The 17,526-nt window shown below is 53.6% G+C and overlaps 1 protein-coding gene and 1 non-coding gene across 2 annotated transcripts; both read left to right on the top strand.

Annotated features, from left to right (window-relative positions):
- Positions 1-4,371: 4,371 nt before the first annotated feature.
- Positions 4,372-4,453, top strand: TRNAL-UAG (transfer RNA leucine (anticodon UAG)). The gene has a single exon. It is a non-coding gene; the product is annotated as a tRNA-Leu (tRNA).
- A 6,885-nt stretch (positions 4,454-11,338) lies between these two features.
- Positions 11,339-17,125, top strand: LOC142005148 (C-signal-like). Its single transcript, XM_074982837.1, has 6 exons — positions 11,339-11,485; positions 12,330-12,381; positions 13,083-13,270; positions 14,932-15,090; positions 16,038-16,157; positions 17,012-17,125. The coding sequence occupies exons 1-6, from the start codon at positions 11,339-11,341 to the stop codon at positions 17,123-17,125; spliced, it is 780 nt and encodes a 259-aa protein (XP_074838938.1).
- Positions 17,126-17,526: the final 401 nt, after the last annotated feature.

A 17,526-nucleotide genomic window follows, 5' to 3' on the forward strand; every position in this document is an offset into this window, starting at 1 on the left:
TGTGGCTCTGAGCAGTAAATAGTCACCAGGCAGGGGGCAGAGCTGGGCAGAGGGCCAGGCAGAGTCCTCCCACAGAGGGAGCTGCAGAAAGGACCAATGCAGCAGAGAAACAAAGAGACATAACTGCCGAGTCTCACACATTGGCTCAGAGCTACCGAAGCAAGAGACGAGTGAGCCAGGCTGATGCCAGCCCCACAGCCATGGGTCAGTAATTCGCCCTGAGACTGAAGGGGAGAGAGGTCCCGGGAGTGACTCCTTCCCCCAAAAGGCTCATTTGTGAGTTTACCTCTGGGCACCCAGAGGGAACAGACCCCTTGGGGCACAGCCCATGCAGAGCACAGTTTAGTAAGCATGAAAGGAAGCACAAAAATCTACCCCACGAGCCCCAGTTTGAACTCTTATTGCCAGAGACAACGACATCTCCACTGCGGCTGCTCTCAGAAAATGGAGCATCCACCAAAATGCTCGCAAGTGGCAGACTTGTGCGGTTGACACAACCAGCCCTGTTGCATGTATCTCACCTGCCCAAGTAGCTCAGCAAATCTGTGTGACCAGGCAGGTGACAGGCACAGAAACACAGAGGATGCCAAGAACAGTAACAGCAGGTTACTGCCAGTCACCAGCACCCCTGGACAGAGGCATTTGGAATTCTTTTGGTGATGACAACAGTGACACCCAGCAACCCCCCACCCTCCAGGCTGACCCCTGCACAGCCCCCTGGGCATCATAGAGCCTATTTGTCCATTGCAGCCAGGACAACAAGCAAAGGTGAGCTAAAAGGTACAGCAGAACTTGAACCCATCATCGGAGCATTAGGAGACTCCCAATAACCAGTTCATCTCACCAGCCTCGGTGGAAAGGAGCCATGGGCAGCTGCAGAGAGTTTTTGGTCTCTGGAATGAGCTGTGTGGGTCAGGACATTTGCTTATTCTGAGGGTCATGCGCTCCAGGGGTAGAACATTTACTAGTGCTCGTGGGTGAGTGCCCAGGGCTGGGGCTGGGAAGTGGCCATGTCAGTGTCTCACTCAGGTCAATGCTGGAAGGGAGTTTAGCCGGTGAAAACAGCCCAGGGGCAGGGAAGTGTTTCCCTGGACTCTCCAGCATTTCAGTGGGTCTGTCTGCTTTGGGGCCGGGACACTGACCTGTCCTGCTGCAGTCGTTACCCCAAAGGGGCTTGGGGTTTCCAGTCTCAGACACAGCACACAAAGCCGCCCTCAGCAGCACTGCAAGAGCCACCCCACAGTGTGGCAGCCGCCATGTGCAGTTTGACCTGAAAGCCCAGAGCTCCTCCTTTTCCAGAAGGACAGGAGTGTCCAGGGGGCCTGAAGTACTGGCCTGTCACCAGCATGTGAACCTTCAGAACACCCATCGTGGGCCAGAACAAAGATCCCTCCAGCCCCATGTCCTGTCAGGGCCAACACCAGGGGCTGCAGAAGGTAGCAGCCCGGCACCCCTGGGAGCTGAACCCAGCAGCTCCTGTGCGCTCCATTCAGCTGTGGAGCAGGAGATATGTCCCAAAGAGGCTTTTCCCCAGCTGCTGAGAAGCACAGAAGAACTCAGGACTTGCCCAGGGTGGCACAGTGGAATGGAGACCTGCCCCAGGCCCTGTGGCTGGATCTCTTTCTGTCAGGGGCAGAGAAACATTCCTTCCCCGGGCAAGTATCTGCTCTTTTCCCAGATGTGCACTGCCCAGCCAAGGAGCTGGGAGAGACCAGAGCACTGCATCAAGCCTTGGGGAACCAGCAATTCACTCAGAGGCAGCTGCAACTGTGCCTGACCTCAGCTGAGTCAGGGCCGCCCCTTCCTTGCCAGGGAACTACACCCCTGGCTGTGTTTGGGGCCCTACTTAGCCCCACACAGCAGCCCTGAAGGGGGCAGAGGTGAGTGGAGCTGACACTGGAGTCAGGCTTGGCACTTTCAGGGCAAATGAAATCATCCCACCCCCCAGCTCTGGCAGCCAGAGCTCAGCTCAGCCTCACAGAGGTGTCCTGTGCTTGGAGTCTGCCCAACACAGGAGCTGGGAGGCAGCAAACTCACGTGTGCTGGAAGTTGCAAACAATGGGGCTGGAAATCAACAAAGAAAGATGCAGTGAGGATGGGATTTGAACCCATGAAGGCAGAGCGCAATAGCTTAACAATCAATCACCTTATCTTCATGTGCTGCAAGTTTTTCATCCTTCCCAAAGTCAACCCTGCCAGGAACCTTTCTGCACCTCGCTGGTGTGCCAGAGACACAGGATAGGCAGATTTGGCCCAGCAGTGCTACTCTCACTCCTGTCCCCTGCAGTGCGGCTTCCTGGGGTGAGCAGGGCCCCAAACACAGCTGGGGTGCAGCGCCCCGGCCAGACATGGGGACGAGGTGTGGGAAGCCCTGGTTCAGCTGCAGCCACTGACATGGGCAGCTGCCTGGGAGAGAAGGGCCTGTCCCCAAGGCTGGCTCAGGGGCTCTGGTCTCTCCCAGCAGCTGGGATGAGCTGGGCTGTGCACAGCTGGGAAAGGGGCAGACACTTGCTTCTGGGGTTGAATGTCAAACTCCCCTCTCTCTGACACTGAGAGCAATAGATCAGCCTGCAGCACCAGCCACAGGGCCTCAGGCAGGTGTCCGTGTGACTGTCCCGCCCGGGAGCCCCTGGGGTCCTGTAACCAGACACAGTCCCCCTGCTCTACTCCATCTTGCCCCTTTTCGGTGCCTCTGAGCACACAGCACAAAGGAACAGCACAGTCTTAGAGCGTTTGAAAGCACAGACGCGCCTATCTCAAGCCCAGCGTTTAGATGCTTCAGAACACAGATGTGCAGTGTCAGCATGACCCTGGACTGAAGCGTACAGACAAGGGGGCTAACAGGCTAGATGTTGACCACAGGGCCTCAAATTGCCCTCGGCTGCTACCGATAATTGAGACGCCCACACTGCATGCAAAGCCGAGCTGCTGAGCCTTCAGCTGTACCCCTCGCTTTCCCAATGAGCCAACAAGACAGCAGGTGCTACAGGATGGGCCATTAAGCAGGCTAGGCAGCGTATTGCCCAATCGTCTGTGAGTGTGACCCAGAAACCTACCACACGCTCTGTAGCACAGACAGACAGACGGACAGACACATCCTGCACCCAGCTACAAAGGCTGTTCACACACAGAAAAGAGGTTCTGATATTTGACAGCTAAACCATTTCCCTCAAATGTCATATTAAGCACATCTGCCCATCACACAGGCAGGTGGAGGGTTTGTGGTCCCAGTTGCTCACAACCGGACACATCCAAAGCCATGAACCACCAGCCTGGCTCAGTCACAAAGGGACAGTGGTCCCTGCTGCCCCAAGGCTGACAGAGAGTCCCTCAAGACCACCACTGCCCAGTCCACCCAGGACCTGCTCCTTACTCACACAGACAGAGCTTTGCTTGTTTTCCTTCCACCCAGAATCCCACTTCTCTTCCTGGGTTACCAGGAGCCACTCCTGGAGCACCATTGGACAGGCACAGGATTCTGCCTCCCTGCAGCCAGCCTCACCTGCACAGGCTTTGGCAGGAGAGAGAGTGGTGCTCCATTAACTGCACTGAGGTGCTAAGCTGCTCTCCTGCCTGCCTCAGCTTTACGTCCTTCTTCTGCCCCATTCCAGCCTCACTTCTTCCTTTAGCAAGTCACGCAAAGGAGGCCAGCAGGAGAGCCGGCCTCAGTAGGTCAATCCTCAAGGGCAGAGGACGCCAAGACACAAACCTCCTGAAAAAGACCGGCCGAACTTGTGTAGCTTCCCCAGTCTGACAGCGACGTATATGCTCTGCTGATACCTCTACCCTTTTTCACACAGCAGTTGGGTTTACCCCGGAGACAGAATGAGACCAGCTCTTCTCAGCCCCAAAGGGGAGCAAAACAACCAAAGCACTGCTGTTTTCATGGGGCTTTAAACAAGTACATTGCACGTGTAAAGCAAATGTAACAACCACAAAGCTACAGAAGTTCTATCTGGGTTGGGTTCCCCTCCCATCACGTCCATCCACAAGTCACTGCTTACCCTGGTCCACGTGGGGAGCCCTTCAAAGGCTCAGCTGCCAGAGCAGAGGATGGCAGCTGCACCCAGGAACTGTGACTCCAGCTTTAAGAGTATCATGACCAGTAATCCCAATCACGTTCCTCTGTGTGTCAGTGTGATCTGGGATAAAAAGCAGCCGAGAGAGACGGCAGGGGAAGGTTAGGATGTGCTAAAAGCCATCTTTTTGGAATACTGTGTCACAGCCCCCTTTTATTGAAAACATGCTGACATTTTCACTAGGTATGACATATGAGGCTTTTTAAAACTTCCTATGTACTCTTGGTGTAAACTGTTCTGAAACTCAGGAAATGTCAAGAGAGGTTGATGCTCGCGGGAGGTGCCTTTTGTAGGCATTGTGGCCGAGTGGTCTAAGGTGCTGGTTTTAGACTCCAGTCTCATTGGAGGCGTGGGTTCAAATCCCACCACTGCCATCTCTTCATGAACTGGAAGATGGATAGAAAGCTGCATTGATGGCCAGACCCCAAGTGTTGGAACTGACATCTCTGTTTGGAGATGGGTTTCAAATATAATGTCCTCATGATCAGTTCTCTGTCTTGCACGGTTCAACATCTTTATTGAAAAGCTGGATGAGGGGCAGGACTACACCCTTAGCAAACTTGCAGATGACCCTAAACTAGGGGAAGAGGTAGATCTGCTGGAGGGTAGGCATAAGGTCCTGAGTGACTTGGATAAATTGCAGGGTGGGGTCAAAAGAAATGTCATGAGGATCAATAAGGACAAATGGGCTGTGGCCACATTTGGCCAAAACCTCAAAATAACCATGCTAATGGCCAGCTGCTCTGCTGATAGGAATAGGGGGATTTCAAAGTCTGCGGGGTCCTTTGGAAACCTGCTTGTGCACCAAAAGGAGATGATGCCAACACCCAACCCCATTGGATGACTTCACCGTAGTTGCCAACACAACAAGATATTGCATCAGGAACTGGATTTGAGAGAAGGTCTGCCAGATCCAAACGACCACCTGTCTAGACTAGAGACCATGTTATGTCGTATTTCCAGTGCTTTCGATGTAGGATTTCTGCCAACAGTATAGTGGCTTATTCCATATTTGTTGCTGTAGTTAGAATCAGTTTTATTTTAAAATGAAGAGGCTTCTCAAGAGGGGAGGGAATGTGGTGCTTTAGGTGTAAGACTGCTTGTAACTACTAGAACTGTGAATCCAGGCTGCTGGCAGTCTGGAAACACAGAAAACATGAAGAAGAAGTTAGAAGATTCACAGGGGCCTTACAGAGAGCTACAAAATGGTGCAGCAGCTTTGTCAAGAGGTCTCACTTTTGGAAATAAAGTGTGTGGAAGTTTATTCGTGCCTTGCTTGTACGGTACCACAGGCTGGTGGGAGCAGGTCCCTCACAATCCTGGGTGTCCCTGAGGAGCGTCACACTCAGCTTAGAAGATTGAAAAGCTGAGTTCCCTTGTTCCTGCTCTGCCCTGTTTGTGTGCAAAAGGACACTTGCCTCCTCTGTCTGCCTCCACATCAGCTCCAGTAGCTCCGCACCACAGCAGTGGTTCACAATCCGTGACCTGTTTGCAGCTCAGTCAGCACCCACTTGTGACATCCTCACAAACACACAGGTAGTATTGGACACAGCCCACATTATGCACTGTGGTTTCATATGCAGCCTACAGTAGTGAACAAGTTGAGAACCATTGTGCTCGAGATGCTCAGAAGAGCCAAGTTTGGGTTAAAATTCCCCTCTGGCTGGTTCCCCACCCATTCAGCCCAGCCCAGACTCTGGGAATGGGAAAGAAAGTAACTTCTGGAGGACATGAAATACCCTCAACAAGTTCAGCAGCTCCAGATCAACCAAGAGATTATCAGAGTGAGAATCGGGTGCTAGATAGAGGGGTCTGTAACTGTACCCGCTGAGCCCCAGGGGAGGGAAACCAGCATTCATTGCTTCTGTGAACTCCAGCACAGACAGAGAACTGCTGCCTGGTTCTTCTTTCCCCTGCAAGTTGTGTAGGGACAGAGGTCATCAATGGCCTTGGAAAGAAGCTGTAACATTTGTAAGTTCTCCCTGGTTGTTTACACAGCTTTTCATTCCTGTGCTGGCTAAAGTAGGGCCAGCCAGCCAGTCAGCTGCTCTGGGACTGTCAATAGGGCTGCAGGGAGTTGCCTCATCAGAGACCTTGGCTTCATTACCTGCTTGCCAGAGGGTGGTCTGGAGGGTTGTTACTCATTTAAACCCTGACAGTCTGACATTGGGATTTCTGAGTGCCCCAGAACACACCTTACTGTCTCCTCTTCACTAGCAAGTAGCCCCTTTTTGATTTTTTGTCACATGGCTGTCAGTGTGAAGAGGCACAGCGAGGTGAAGTGCATGCACGGTCCCCCGCCCTGCTCATGAACTCTCTGCAGGGAGACACCAGCTAATCTCCTGCTTCTCAGAAATTTTCTTCTTCCTGTAAAGAATGTGCCAACAGGAGCTTTGTACTGCTGAAGGATTTGGGGAATGTGTCCTCAAATGTAAAGGTGCGCCCATGTAATGCCTTGAAAACAAAGCCTGATGGGAGCAAGTGAAGCAAAGCGTTTTCATCTCTTGTAAATAGCTTGTTGTTGGAAAGTCACATTTTATGACTTTACCCAATGTAAGAACTGAGGAATCTCACCAGTGCTTGAAGTTGTTGTGGGCTACAGGGCACTCATGACTGCTGTGTCAGATATGGATTACAGAGGGATCCCTTCATGGAAACATTATGAAGTGAAAAAGGGTAGGACTAGTGGTTGATTCAGCTTGCTGGAAGCCTTTGGGCTATACAGCGGTAAAACTGGTTTGACTATTTCTTCCCCCCGCTGTTAGAAGGTGGACCTAAAAATGGGTCAATAACTATTCTGCTAGAATTCATCCTGGTGAATACCGAGATGCTGCACCTCGATGCAGAGCTGAATACCAGTGTGAATCGAAATCCCCTATGAGCTGGTAGCTGAAGCCCTGGAGTGCTTCAAACACAGGGTTCTGTCTATTGCAAAACCCACAAGACAGGAGAGGGACGTCTGGTGTGAGATGCAGCCAGCAGGTGTGAGCAGTGGGTGGGCAGCTGGCAGGGGATGCGGAACGCCGGTCCAGCACGAAGGTTGCGTTACCTCCAGTTCAGAGAGGGAATGCAGCAAGGGCCATGTCCACACTAGCCTGTTCCTTTCGGAAGGGGCATGGTGATGAGTGAGGTCGGAAGATGATAATGAGGTGCTGCCATCAACGTGCAGTGCCTCGTAAGCATAATGGAGCACAGGGCGATTGAAAAGTGCCACTTTCGAATCTTGTACCATTTGTTTGGGGGGGCCTGTCGAAAGGACCACCTATTATTCAAATGTCCCTTCTTCCTGTTTTGTTTTATGAAGGGGTGAGTGTAGACAAGTCGAAAGTGATGTGTCAGGGAGTGCAGGGACTGGGGAGACTTGGAAGTGGGGCATTTGAAGTGGATAGGGAGAAAGCTTGGGTGTGTGGATTGGCTCTTTCCAGTATAGGACGGCTGAGCCTGAGAGGCAAAGGGCACTGCTCCATCTGCTTGAGCTGGGATACTTACTTGAGGCTTGGTTGTGAACTCTGGGTGTGGTATTTTCCCCAGCTTATGCCATATGACTTTTCTGCCTCTTTCATTAAAAGCTCATTTTCTACACTCAGACTCTGTGCTTGTGAGTGGGGAAGCATTGCCCCTGCGAGGCACCCAGGGCTGTGCAAATTTCCCAGGCTTCTGGGTGGGGGCTCCAGCCGGTTCTATGTGAAATGGATGAAAAGGGACCCCTCGATGTTGAAACAGACCCTGGTTGCTGCCGACTCATTCTGACAAAAGGCTTACATTACACAGCTGTAGACCCTCTTATCAGACTGAGCTCCTTCATGAGTCCCTCAGTAAATCAAAGGGGTGACTATCCTCCAGTCTCTTTCACAGAGTACTAGAAGTGGAAGGGACCTCACGATTTCAACAAGCCCAGTTCCCTGCACGTTTCCTCGCACAGAGTCCCCAAATGTCAATCAAAACTCCAGTAGCTGAGATTTATTCCCCACAAAAAGATCATTTGCATGTGTTTCGAGGTGATATTGGTGCAGGAGTCCAGAACTGTTACAAGAGAAAGAAAAGAGAAATTCCGGTCTAATTCCTAAATATGCTCATGCTGAGCCAGATTGGAAGGTTTCCCTTCCTCATAACTTCTAGCAGTTTGTGCTTCCTGGGATGCTTTTCTGATTAGGCCACGTCAAAGGCTTCTTTGTCTTTCCAATATTGTTGCTGCCTTCATTGTAGGTACAGGAGGAGAGGAGAAATGATCATGACAACGTCCCTTTCTTTACACGCTCCTCTGGGTGCCAGAAAGATCCTCGGTGTGTCTCAGAGCCAAGCAGCTCATGGTGTCCAGCCCATTGAGCAGCTGCCTTTCATGGCCATTGTGAACCTGTCACCTACATGTCCCTTCCTAGTGAATGACCAGGGATGGTAACTTAACATCTAGCTGAGTGTGGGTCACTGCTTTGTTGCTACTGCAGAGTTAATCTCTGGGCATTTCTCAGATTCTGAACAAAGAAAGAACAAACACAAAGAAAGAGCAAATGTTTTGTCTTCCAAGGTAAGAAACGTACGTTTTTGAGAGAGAAATTTATCCCTTATTGCTTCTACCTACCTGAGTGGCCTAATGGATAAGGCGTGGGCCTCTGAAGCCAAGGATTCTGGGTGCAAATCCTAGCTGGGGTAAAGCCCTTTTTCCTGACTGTCAATCTCAAGATAAATGAAAATGTGGGCTTTTAAAATCAGACAGGGTCACTTCAGCAATTGTGCATCACTGGTGCTCTTGAAGTGCCTGAGGTTGGCTTCATATGAATGAGTTGCTGCATATTCATATCACTGCCTCATTTGTATCTGTCATGGGGTTCAGGCTTCCCCAAACTCTGCACCCCATCTGCAGGCAGGAGTGACTCTTACTCAGCAGGAGAACAGCAGGTTTATTAGCTGACAGGACACAGCATCTTACAGAAGAGTCAGTACAGCAGGCAGAGGCAGCCAGTCCAATCCATGCTGGTGAGAGGAGGCCCTGAGGGCCCCCAGAGCTGGGTCCTTCCCCCCTCCTTTGTCTCTCTCCCTCCCAGCCCAGACGAACTGCTTCCCACCTCTCAGTTTCAATTTAAACTCCTTGGGCTCGACCTCCCCCTTTGTCTGCAGTACAAAGGTGTTACCTGGTTGCCAACTTACCTCCAGCAGGAGCCCCACACCCTCTGTGAGCCACTCACATAAACACACACACATACCCCCCACATCACAGCATCTTCTGAAGTGGCACACTCCCATAGCCCCTGCAAAAGAGAGGCTAAAGTGGCCCCACATCCTGCATGTATCAGACAGAAGTTGGGCTGTGGAGAAGGAGAAAGGGGTTGCTTGAGAAGAAGCAGATCCTGAAAATAGGCCACTGTGGGAAAGGAAGAGACTCAAAGCTGTGGGTACCCAAAAGGCTCCTGTTACCACCTGCCTTCAGCCTGAGGAGACGGATGGAGTGAGACCTCTCCTGCTGGCAGCACAAACACTCTCCTGTTCCTGCCCTGGGCTTTGCCGTTCCTCTGCATGCAAGTGACAAACACTCTCTTTTGAGTCATTGATCTTCAGACCCCTGCAGGACAAACCCGGCTTCCCCAGTTCCTTTTCCTCCCCACGTCCAGAGTGGTTTTACAAATGGAGTTTAATTAAACTTTCTCTCTCTGGAACAAAAAAAGCAGTAAAGTAGCACTTTAAAGACTAACAAAATAATTTATTAGGTGAGCTTTCGTGGGACAGACTCACTTCTTCAGACCAGAGCCATAGCAGAACACACTCAATATTTAAGGCACAGAGAACCAAAAATAGTCATCAAGGTTGAAAAATCAGAAAAAAATCATTATCAACGTCGGTAAATCAGAGAGAAGAGGGGCGGAACGGAGAGGGGGGGAGTCAAGAATTAGATGAAGCCAAGTATGCAAAAGAGCCCCTACAGTATCTCAGAAAATTTGCATCCTGAGTGAAACCACATGTTAATGTGTCGAATTTGAATATGAAAGAGTTCATCACGAGCATGGAAATTCTTTCCCAGAACAACCATTCCCATTGCATGGAGCACCAGTGCTCCACAGAGCAGCCTGGGAATGACTGGCTGAGAATCAGCACACGGGATCATTTCCAGGGCAGAAGGCAATATGCCGCCTCTGTGATAGACCCAACCTGGAAAGCAGCCTATGGAAACTGGAAACACAGAAATGATCCAGGTGCACGGACAGTACAGACAGAATGCCTGTCCACACTGGAGCTGGGGACAGGAGCTGGCTGGCTTATGTCGGTGGACACCAGCAGCCTGGAGCTCTTTGCTGCCTTTTGACTCTGTGCAGACGAGAAAGGACAACTTGTTTCCAGCCTCAGCGGAGGGTGGGGAGAAAAGAAGAGCTCTGCAAAGACAAGGGCCAAGTTATCCCTCCCACCCACCCCATATGCTGTGGCTGGAAGCAGCTCCTGTCCCTTTCCTCCCACACACATTACAAAAATTGCTGCTGGGCACATTCTGATGGGAACCCTGACAAAAATCTGGGCTGGGCGTGTGACCCTGCAGGCTGCGTTCTGCTGGAATCCAACTGAACTTGCTCAAACTTGAGGAATTTTACAGGTGTCCCATATTCAGCAAACGGAAACATGGTCACTCTCGGGAAAGTGCTGCCTTGGATTGTGGAAGAGACTCCTTGAGAAGAACCCGACCTTGTCTCTTGCAACAGTGTAAGATCTTCTCCAGCTCTAGCGGGGCTGGGTACAGGCACCTGACCCATTGTCATTGCCTCTACAAATACACGTCTACATCCTTAGCCGTGCACAGCCTTGCCCTCCGCTTTGGAGCCAAAATCAACAAGCCACAGAACTCTACTGCAAAATCCTGGCCTCCATCTACATAATCTTACAGTCCTTCACCCAGTCCCACTTTCTCCCTCTTCTGCGTACAGCACCTCTGAGAGCTGTGGAAAATGGATCTTCATTGCAGTGACTCCTCGGTCACAGCACGGTCACCGCAGTGGTGTTGCCCTTCTGCACAGGAAGGCAGCCAGAAGTTGATTGGCCCTGCACCAAAACATGAGTAAGTAGCAAACCAAACCAAACCGACCAACCCGCTCACCTGAGAGGAGGAGTAACAAATAGACAAATAAGGTCTGGCGTATTGGAGCACTTTCTGTTTTGTCACCTGATAGCAGCAGAGTTATTTCCCTGGATGTATCATTCCATAACCCCAGCTGTGAGCAGGCAGGGAACTCAGGGCTCTGACTAGTGCAGCTCTCACTGAGTAGAGGCAGGGAGGTGCCATGGCTGGTTTAAATCTCCGCAGTGTTCTGGTGACAGGGGCCAATCAAGGAATCGGCCTGGAACTGATCAAGCAGCTTCTGGGGAACTCCAACCCACCAGAGTGGGTCTTTGCCACCTGCCAGGACCCAGCAGGGGAGCAAATGCAGGTGAGAACGGGGCAAGGGGGGTGGAGTTAGCAGTAGCTGGAGGGGGAAGCAGAAGCTGCGCAAGGGGCTTCCAGTGTTGCAGCACTTGGGGCTGAGACCCACACACTGGAGCAGGCAATGACTGCAGACCCTTCTCCAGCTCGAAGGTGCACAGTTGCACCCCAAACCCTCTACACCTGGCAGCTCAGGTCCCAGAGCAGTGAGGATGTGGCAGCATTTGGTGAGCCTGGGGCACCGACCCAGGGGCTGTGGATCGTCTTGCCCAGCATAGGTGAATAATGACTATAGCACAGCAATACCCAGTCCCACCAGCCTCCAGTGAGCCTAATTCATGAGTCTGACACCTCCCTTGTCTGCCACTACCTCAGGTCCTCTGTCTTCTCAGCTCTGCTCCCACACCCAGCCTGGAGAACTGCAGATTCTGAGTAACTTCTGGGTCATGGCACCAGCTCCTTCCACAGCTGACAAAATCCCCACTCACAACCAACTCCTGAGAACTTGAGACACTGCCAGATCCCAGCGGCTGGGGGGAACCCCCCTTACCTCCCCTGGGGGAACTGACCTCCAAAAGCCTCCTCCCAGTCCCCATGAATGATGGGGAAGTGATTTGTGTCCCAGACTCCATCACACTGAGTTAGACAATGGCACTGGAAATGCTCAGGGGCAATTAGAAGCCTCCTACTGGTACAGAAACCAGGGCAGGTTGTTGTACAAGGAGGCTTGGTGGAGAAAAGCAGTTAAGACATTGACTTGGTTCCCAGGGTCAGTGGGGATCTGGATCCTGCCCAGCATGGCCCTGGGCATGGGCCCAATGTCAATAACCATTTACTTCATTCTTTTTCAGGAATTGCGGAAGCTGGAGGCCAAACATCCGAACCTGGTGATCATTGCGCTGGGTGGGTGCCCGGCCCCAGGCCCAGAGCTGAGGTTCCATCTCCCTGCAGCATGTTCTTCCTGTTCCTATCCCCCTCTGCATCCCCCCTCCCAGGTTCACCCAGTCCCAGTGAGGAGAACAGGACCAGAGTCAATAATCGCTGAGAGCTCATTGATACCTTCACCAGCCCCAGAGGAGGCAGGTGTGAGTGGAAATTCTGGCAGGGTTGGTTGGCTCTGGAGAGGCTGGAAAGCCCCAGGACCACCATGTGGCAGGTTCCTCCTGTGAGAGTCACACATGGGCAGCTCTGTCTGGCATTCCCACCTCTGGGATGGAGCCCTGCACGTCCAGCTGGGGACTTCTCTCACCTACAATGCATCACAAGCAATTCTAAATCATCCACTTCCTTTGTCTAAGTGAGATCAACTCCGCGCGTATGAACTAATCACCGACTCCAGCACATTTCCATTTTCTGGGCTACTCAGATTGTCCAAGGAACTGATCATAATTGTCTCTCTGAACTAGCTTTTCCTCTTGTTGCTCCAGCACAGCTCCCCATGCCTGGACCCAGCAGCAGTCCCCAACCCCCACCTCCTTTCCCCAACCCCTCTCCTACCTCTGAGCCCAATGGAAGAAGCCCTCTGGCCCAGGGGGCTGTGCTCTGGTGGGGGTGACATCGGAGAGGAGGAATCATGCTCTTGACCCCCTGCTCTGTCGCTGTAGATGTCACAGAACCAGCCAGCATCAAGGCGGCGGCAGCCAGAGTTGAGACACACCTGAAAGGCTCGGGGCTCAATCTGCTGATAAACAACGCTGGGATAGTGAAGTTGAACACACTGGAGTCAGAGACACCAGAGGACATGGCCCTGGTGTACGCGACCAATGTGACGGGGCCCTTGCTGGTGAGCCAGGTAAGGGCCCTGACAGAGAGCACGTGGCCAGATGCACCAGGGTTTGACAGTGCTTGGGCCAGGAGTCCTCCCTTCCCTGGGTTTGGGTCACTGGGTCAATATGGGGCCTTGGCTGGGAACACAAAGGCTGCAAGTGTATTGAGGGACTTGAACCTCTCAGAAATGAAACCTCACCCCAGATCCCTGCATGGCCCTGGCTCTGCACACACACTGCTTCAATCCCTCACTTTTCACACCCAGAGCATCAGTGCAAGGACAGCATCATTCATGAAGCCCCAGTTCCCTTACTTGAGAGACCTCTGTCTCCCCAGTCCCACCACTATGTGTGGCCTTAAGAGGACTCTCTCCCCATCCCCTCAGATGTGGCCCAGCCGGCAGAGGGGCATCTGTCTGCTCCGGGGCTGAGGGTGACTGCAGCACGGAGCTGCGAGATGGTCTCTGGCTGGCCGGGCTGGGGCTCATGGACGTAGGTCCACAGCCAGGAACTACGGCCCTTCGAACTGTGAGGACAGAAACGTGTCCTTTCTCCTTGACAAATAGTCCCCAGTGGGATAAGCAGCAGGAAGGGGCTATCAGGGCTGGTTCCCTCTTTTACCAAAGGCACCGAGTGCTTGTGAGCATCTCTGTAAAGCCCCTGGACACCCTGGGCAGCCCATGAGGCTCACAAATGGGCACCTGGGTCTGAGTGGCGGCAGGAACTGGCACAAACTCGACAGCCCAAAAAATGAGCTTCCCCGTGTGTTCACTACACACCCATCTCTGCTGGTGCTCAGCAGACTGATGGCCCCAAGTGGGCTCACTCCAGGTGCCATACGAGCTGCAAGTGGCAGCGCACAAGGGGCTGGGGGGGGCAGGACAGGCTCGGAGGGCTCCACGCTGGGTGGGTCTGTCACTGGCCTGTGTACAGAGACCGAGTGTGGAACAGGCCGGGGAGTCAGGGCTTGTGTGGCCAGAGGCGGGGGGTTCAGGCACCTGCTGCGGAGACGGCACAGACCAGTTAGCTTCACGCCAAGGGCAGCTGGTGGGGAGATGCCTCAGAGCAGAGGAAAGAGATTCTTCCAACCCCGGCAGGGCTGTGGGGAGGCTCTGTGCCCTCCCTGGTCCTCATCCTTCCACTCCTCTCCCCACACACCCTGGCTCCTGGCCAAGCCACAAGCTGTAGCCTGGCTGGGCAACTCAAACCATTGACCTGCCCAGGGTAGGCAGGTGGGGGAGCAACATCCAGCCTGAGTCCCTGATCCCGGGGCCTCCTGCTCAGGATATAGGGGGGGTTCCCAGAGATGTCCACATGACTCTTCCCCTGCCCTGGCTCTGGCTTGCAGCCTTGCCCAGCAAAGACTCACAGCTGAGGAGCTGCAGCTGGGCCATGCTCAGAGCCATGTGGGCAGCTGTGGGGAGCCGCAGACCCCCCATCTATCTGCCCTGGATGGGGACTCTGAAGGCGGGAACATGAGTTGGGTCATTCTGGGCTCCTACCTGGGCATGAGCAGGGTCCACAGCTCCCCACACCTGCCTGTGTGGGGCTCCTACTTCTGGCCTGGCCGGGGGCTGGGTTTCAGGGGAAAGAGCAGAGACCCACCGCATTCTAGTGGCTTGTCTCACGAGCACGAGGCTGGTTCCTTTTCTGACCTCACGGCTGCTCTGCTCTCCCCACTGCCCAGGCCTTCCTGCCCTTGCTGAAGCAGGCTGCCCAGGGAAGCCCCCAGACAGGACTGAGCTGCAGCAAGGCGGCCATCGTCAACATGTCCAGCGAGGCTGGCTCCATCCGGAATCTCTACCTCTGGCATCTGGGACAAGTCATCTCCTATCGCTGCAGCAAGGTACAGGGCACACCCAGCAGGGCCGGACTGCTGCCTGGGTCTGCTACTTGCACAAACCCCTGTCAGTCGGTGTGTTCCCCTTGTTCCCCATCCTACTGCCACCACTCCAGCCTCCAGCGCTGTGCTGGGCAGGGCTGGCAGATTTTTGTCTGCCTGCAATTCACTTGGGCTTCAGATCAGAGTTCCCATCCGGTGAGGAACTTTCTGTTGTGCCTGTATCCCGCTGGAGAAATCCTCACACTCTGAGGGGCCAGGGCAGCTCAGCCCCCGTCCAGCCAGTCTCAGCTCAGGGAAGGTCACTGCGGAGCTATGAATTCTATCCCCCCTGGGGTGGACATACCCCATTTTGAGACCATCCCCAGTTCAACTCAAGGGGGTCAGATCCTTGCTGCGTCTGGCTCAAATGTCGGGTACCCCAAAGGAGCATCGATGTCACATTTCCACTTTCCTCTAACTGCCCAGATCCTGCGTAACAGAGAGCAGCCTCAGCACAGCTCTCATGTGTGCTCACCTGTCACGGCTCACTGCAGGCCTGTCAGCATCAGCGGCTCATCAGAGTGCAGCCACACCTGCATCTCGGTGGCTTGCTGTCCTCATTGAGCCCATCAGAGACTGCAGCTCCCACGAGTGTTTTCTTCTCACTAGTGTTTCTGACAGGCTGAGTACTTGGGCAGTCATCCTGGAAAAACTCACATGCCACCCAGCTGATCAGCAGAGCGCGCACAGCTGGCAGCGTGTGTTTTCATTGGTGGGTGCCATCCACACATGCTTCAGTGCACATAAAGTTTATTCTGCACATAGAAGGACAAAAACAAAAGGAGCTCTGCTCTCACACCTTTGTCTCTCTGTCTCTCCCATCCCTCCCTTCGGGAGGGTGGGTCGTTTCCTACAAGGCTCATTCCCTCCCACACACTCTGCTGTCTCTGCTCATGGTGTCTCACCTGCAGGCTGCTCTGAACATGCTCACCAAGTGCCAGGCCTTGGGGTATGGTGGAGACGGGATCCTGAGTGTCGCTGTCCATCCTGGCTGGGTGCAGACAGACATGGGGAATTCTGACTCCATCCAGGTAGGTGCCTCACTCGGAGAGGACAGTGATTGCCAAGTGTTAGGAGCAGATGTTTATTGTAGGGGTAATGGCTGTGCTGGAACCCATCCTGCCCTCCGCCTCTGCCCTGCGTGGAGGGATCGTGTCCCACTCAGAGGCCCTCAGGGATTCCATGCTGTGCTCTGGGCTTCCAACCTCCTGCTGCCGCTTGCTTGGTTCCTCAAGCTGCTGGCATCCCAGAGTGAAGGTGAGCAGAGCTGCTGCTGCTGCTGCTCTGGGGTTTTTATGGGCACCAGCTCACAGGTACTTGCATGCAGTCATGTCTGTGCTCTCCACCCAGTATCTTCATTTACCCCCAAAGCCCAAAGCCCATCCTGGACTCTGGACAACTTCAACTTACCACTCTCAAGCCAAGAGCTGAAACCCACTCCAGCTCCCCAGCCCAGATCGGGGACCCCCATCCTCACACCCACCCCCCAGTCCTGAGCACCTTCCACATCTTCTGGTAGCCCAAATCACTAATTTCCAGCATTTCCCTAAAGCCCAAACTCCCAGGCAGAGCCCTCACACTCCTGCATCCCAACCCTCTGTCCCAGCCCAGAGCCCCTCCCCCACTCACACCCCTTGGCCCCATTCCCACAGCATGAATTGTGTTACATGCACCAGGGTGAAGGTCATGCATCACAACACAGCTGTGTTTTGCACACCCCCTGCCTTTGGACACACAAGAAAATTCATGCCACTCAGGGGAGGGACAGTTCAAGGGAACTCCAACTGGGCCAAGGGCTCAACTTGGTCCTGTCTCTGGGCCCCTGGGGTCCTGGGATGCTCCCAAAGTCAGCTCCCTCACCTCACTCTGCTTCCCCCACCCACAGGCCCCAGTGACGGTGGAGGCGAGTGTCAGAGGGATGCTGCACGTGCTCTCCACGCTCTGCGAGAAGGACAATGGAGGCTTTGTGAACTGGGAAGGGAAAGTTCTTCCTTGGTGAGATGCTCCCAGCCCTGCGCCAAGAGCCCTGGGCCAGGCTTTTCCAGTGACCGTGCTGTCAGCTGTGCCTCTGGCCTCAATAAACCCACTGAGCTAACGCAGGGGCCCTGACTGAGCCTGGCCTGGTCTCTCCTGTCCTGGAAGCCACCAGCTGCACCTGGGTGGAGATGCCATGTGATGACTGGTTCCTCCCTCCACAGCCAAAGCCCAGAGCTGGTCTGTGAGGCAGGAGCTTTGGGTGTCCAGCTGGGAGAGAGTGGCTGAGAGTGAGGAAAACACCCAGGACCTCACTGCTGCAGGGAAGAGGCCCAGGGAGAGCTCACAGGCAATGACACCCCTTCTCCCACACTTGTGCAGTATATTGAATTAGCCACCCTGAGTTATCTTGGCCAATGCTACCTA

This window comes from Carettochelys insculpta, chromosome 33, assembly GCF_033958435.1.
Source record: "Carettochelys insculpta isolate YL-2023 chromosome 33, ASM3395843v1, whole genome shotgun sequence".
In the NCBI taxonomy this organism is placed as follows: domain Eukaryota; kingdom Metazoa; phylum Chordata; order Testudines; family Carettochelyidae; genus Carettochelys; species Carettochelys insculpta.

Coding starts and splice junctions, on each gene's coding strand:
- LOC142005148 (XM_074982837.1), top strand. CDS start 11,339: ATGGCTGGTTTAAATCTCCGCAGTGTTCTGGTGACAGGGGCCAATCAA. Junction 11,486..12,329: donor CAGCAGGGGAGCAAATGCAG/GTGAGAACGGGG, acceptor ATTCTTTTTCAG/GAATTGCGGAAGCTGGAGGC. Junction 16,158..17,011: donor GGAATTCTGACTCCATCCAG/GTAGGTGCCTCA, acceptor CCCCACCCACAG/GCCCCAGTGACGGTGGAGGC.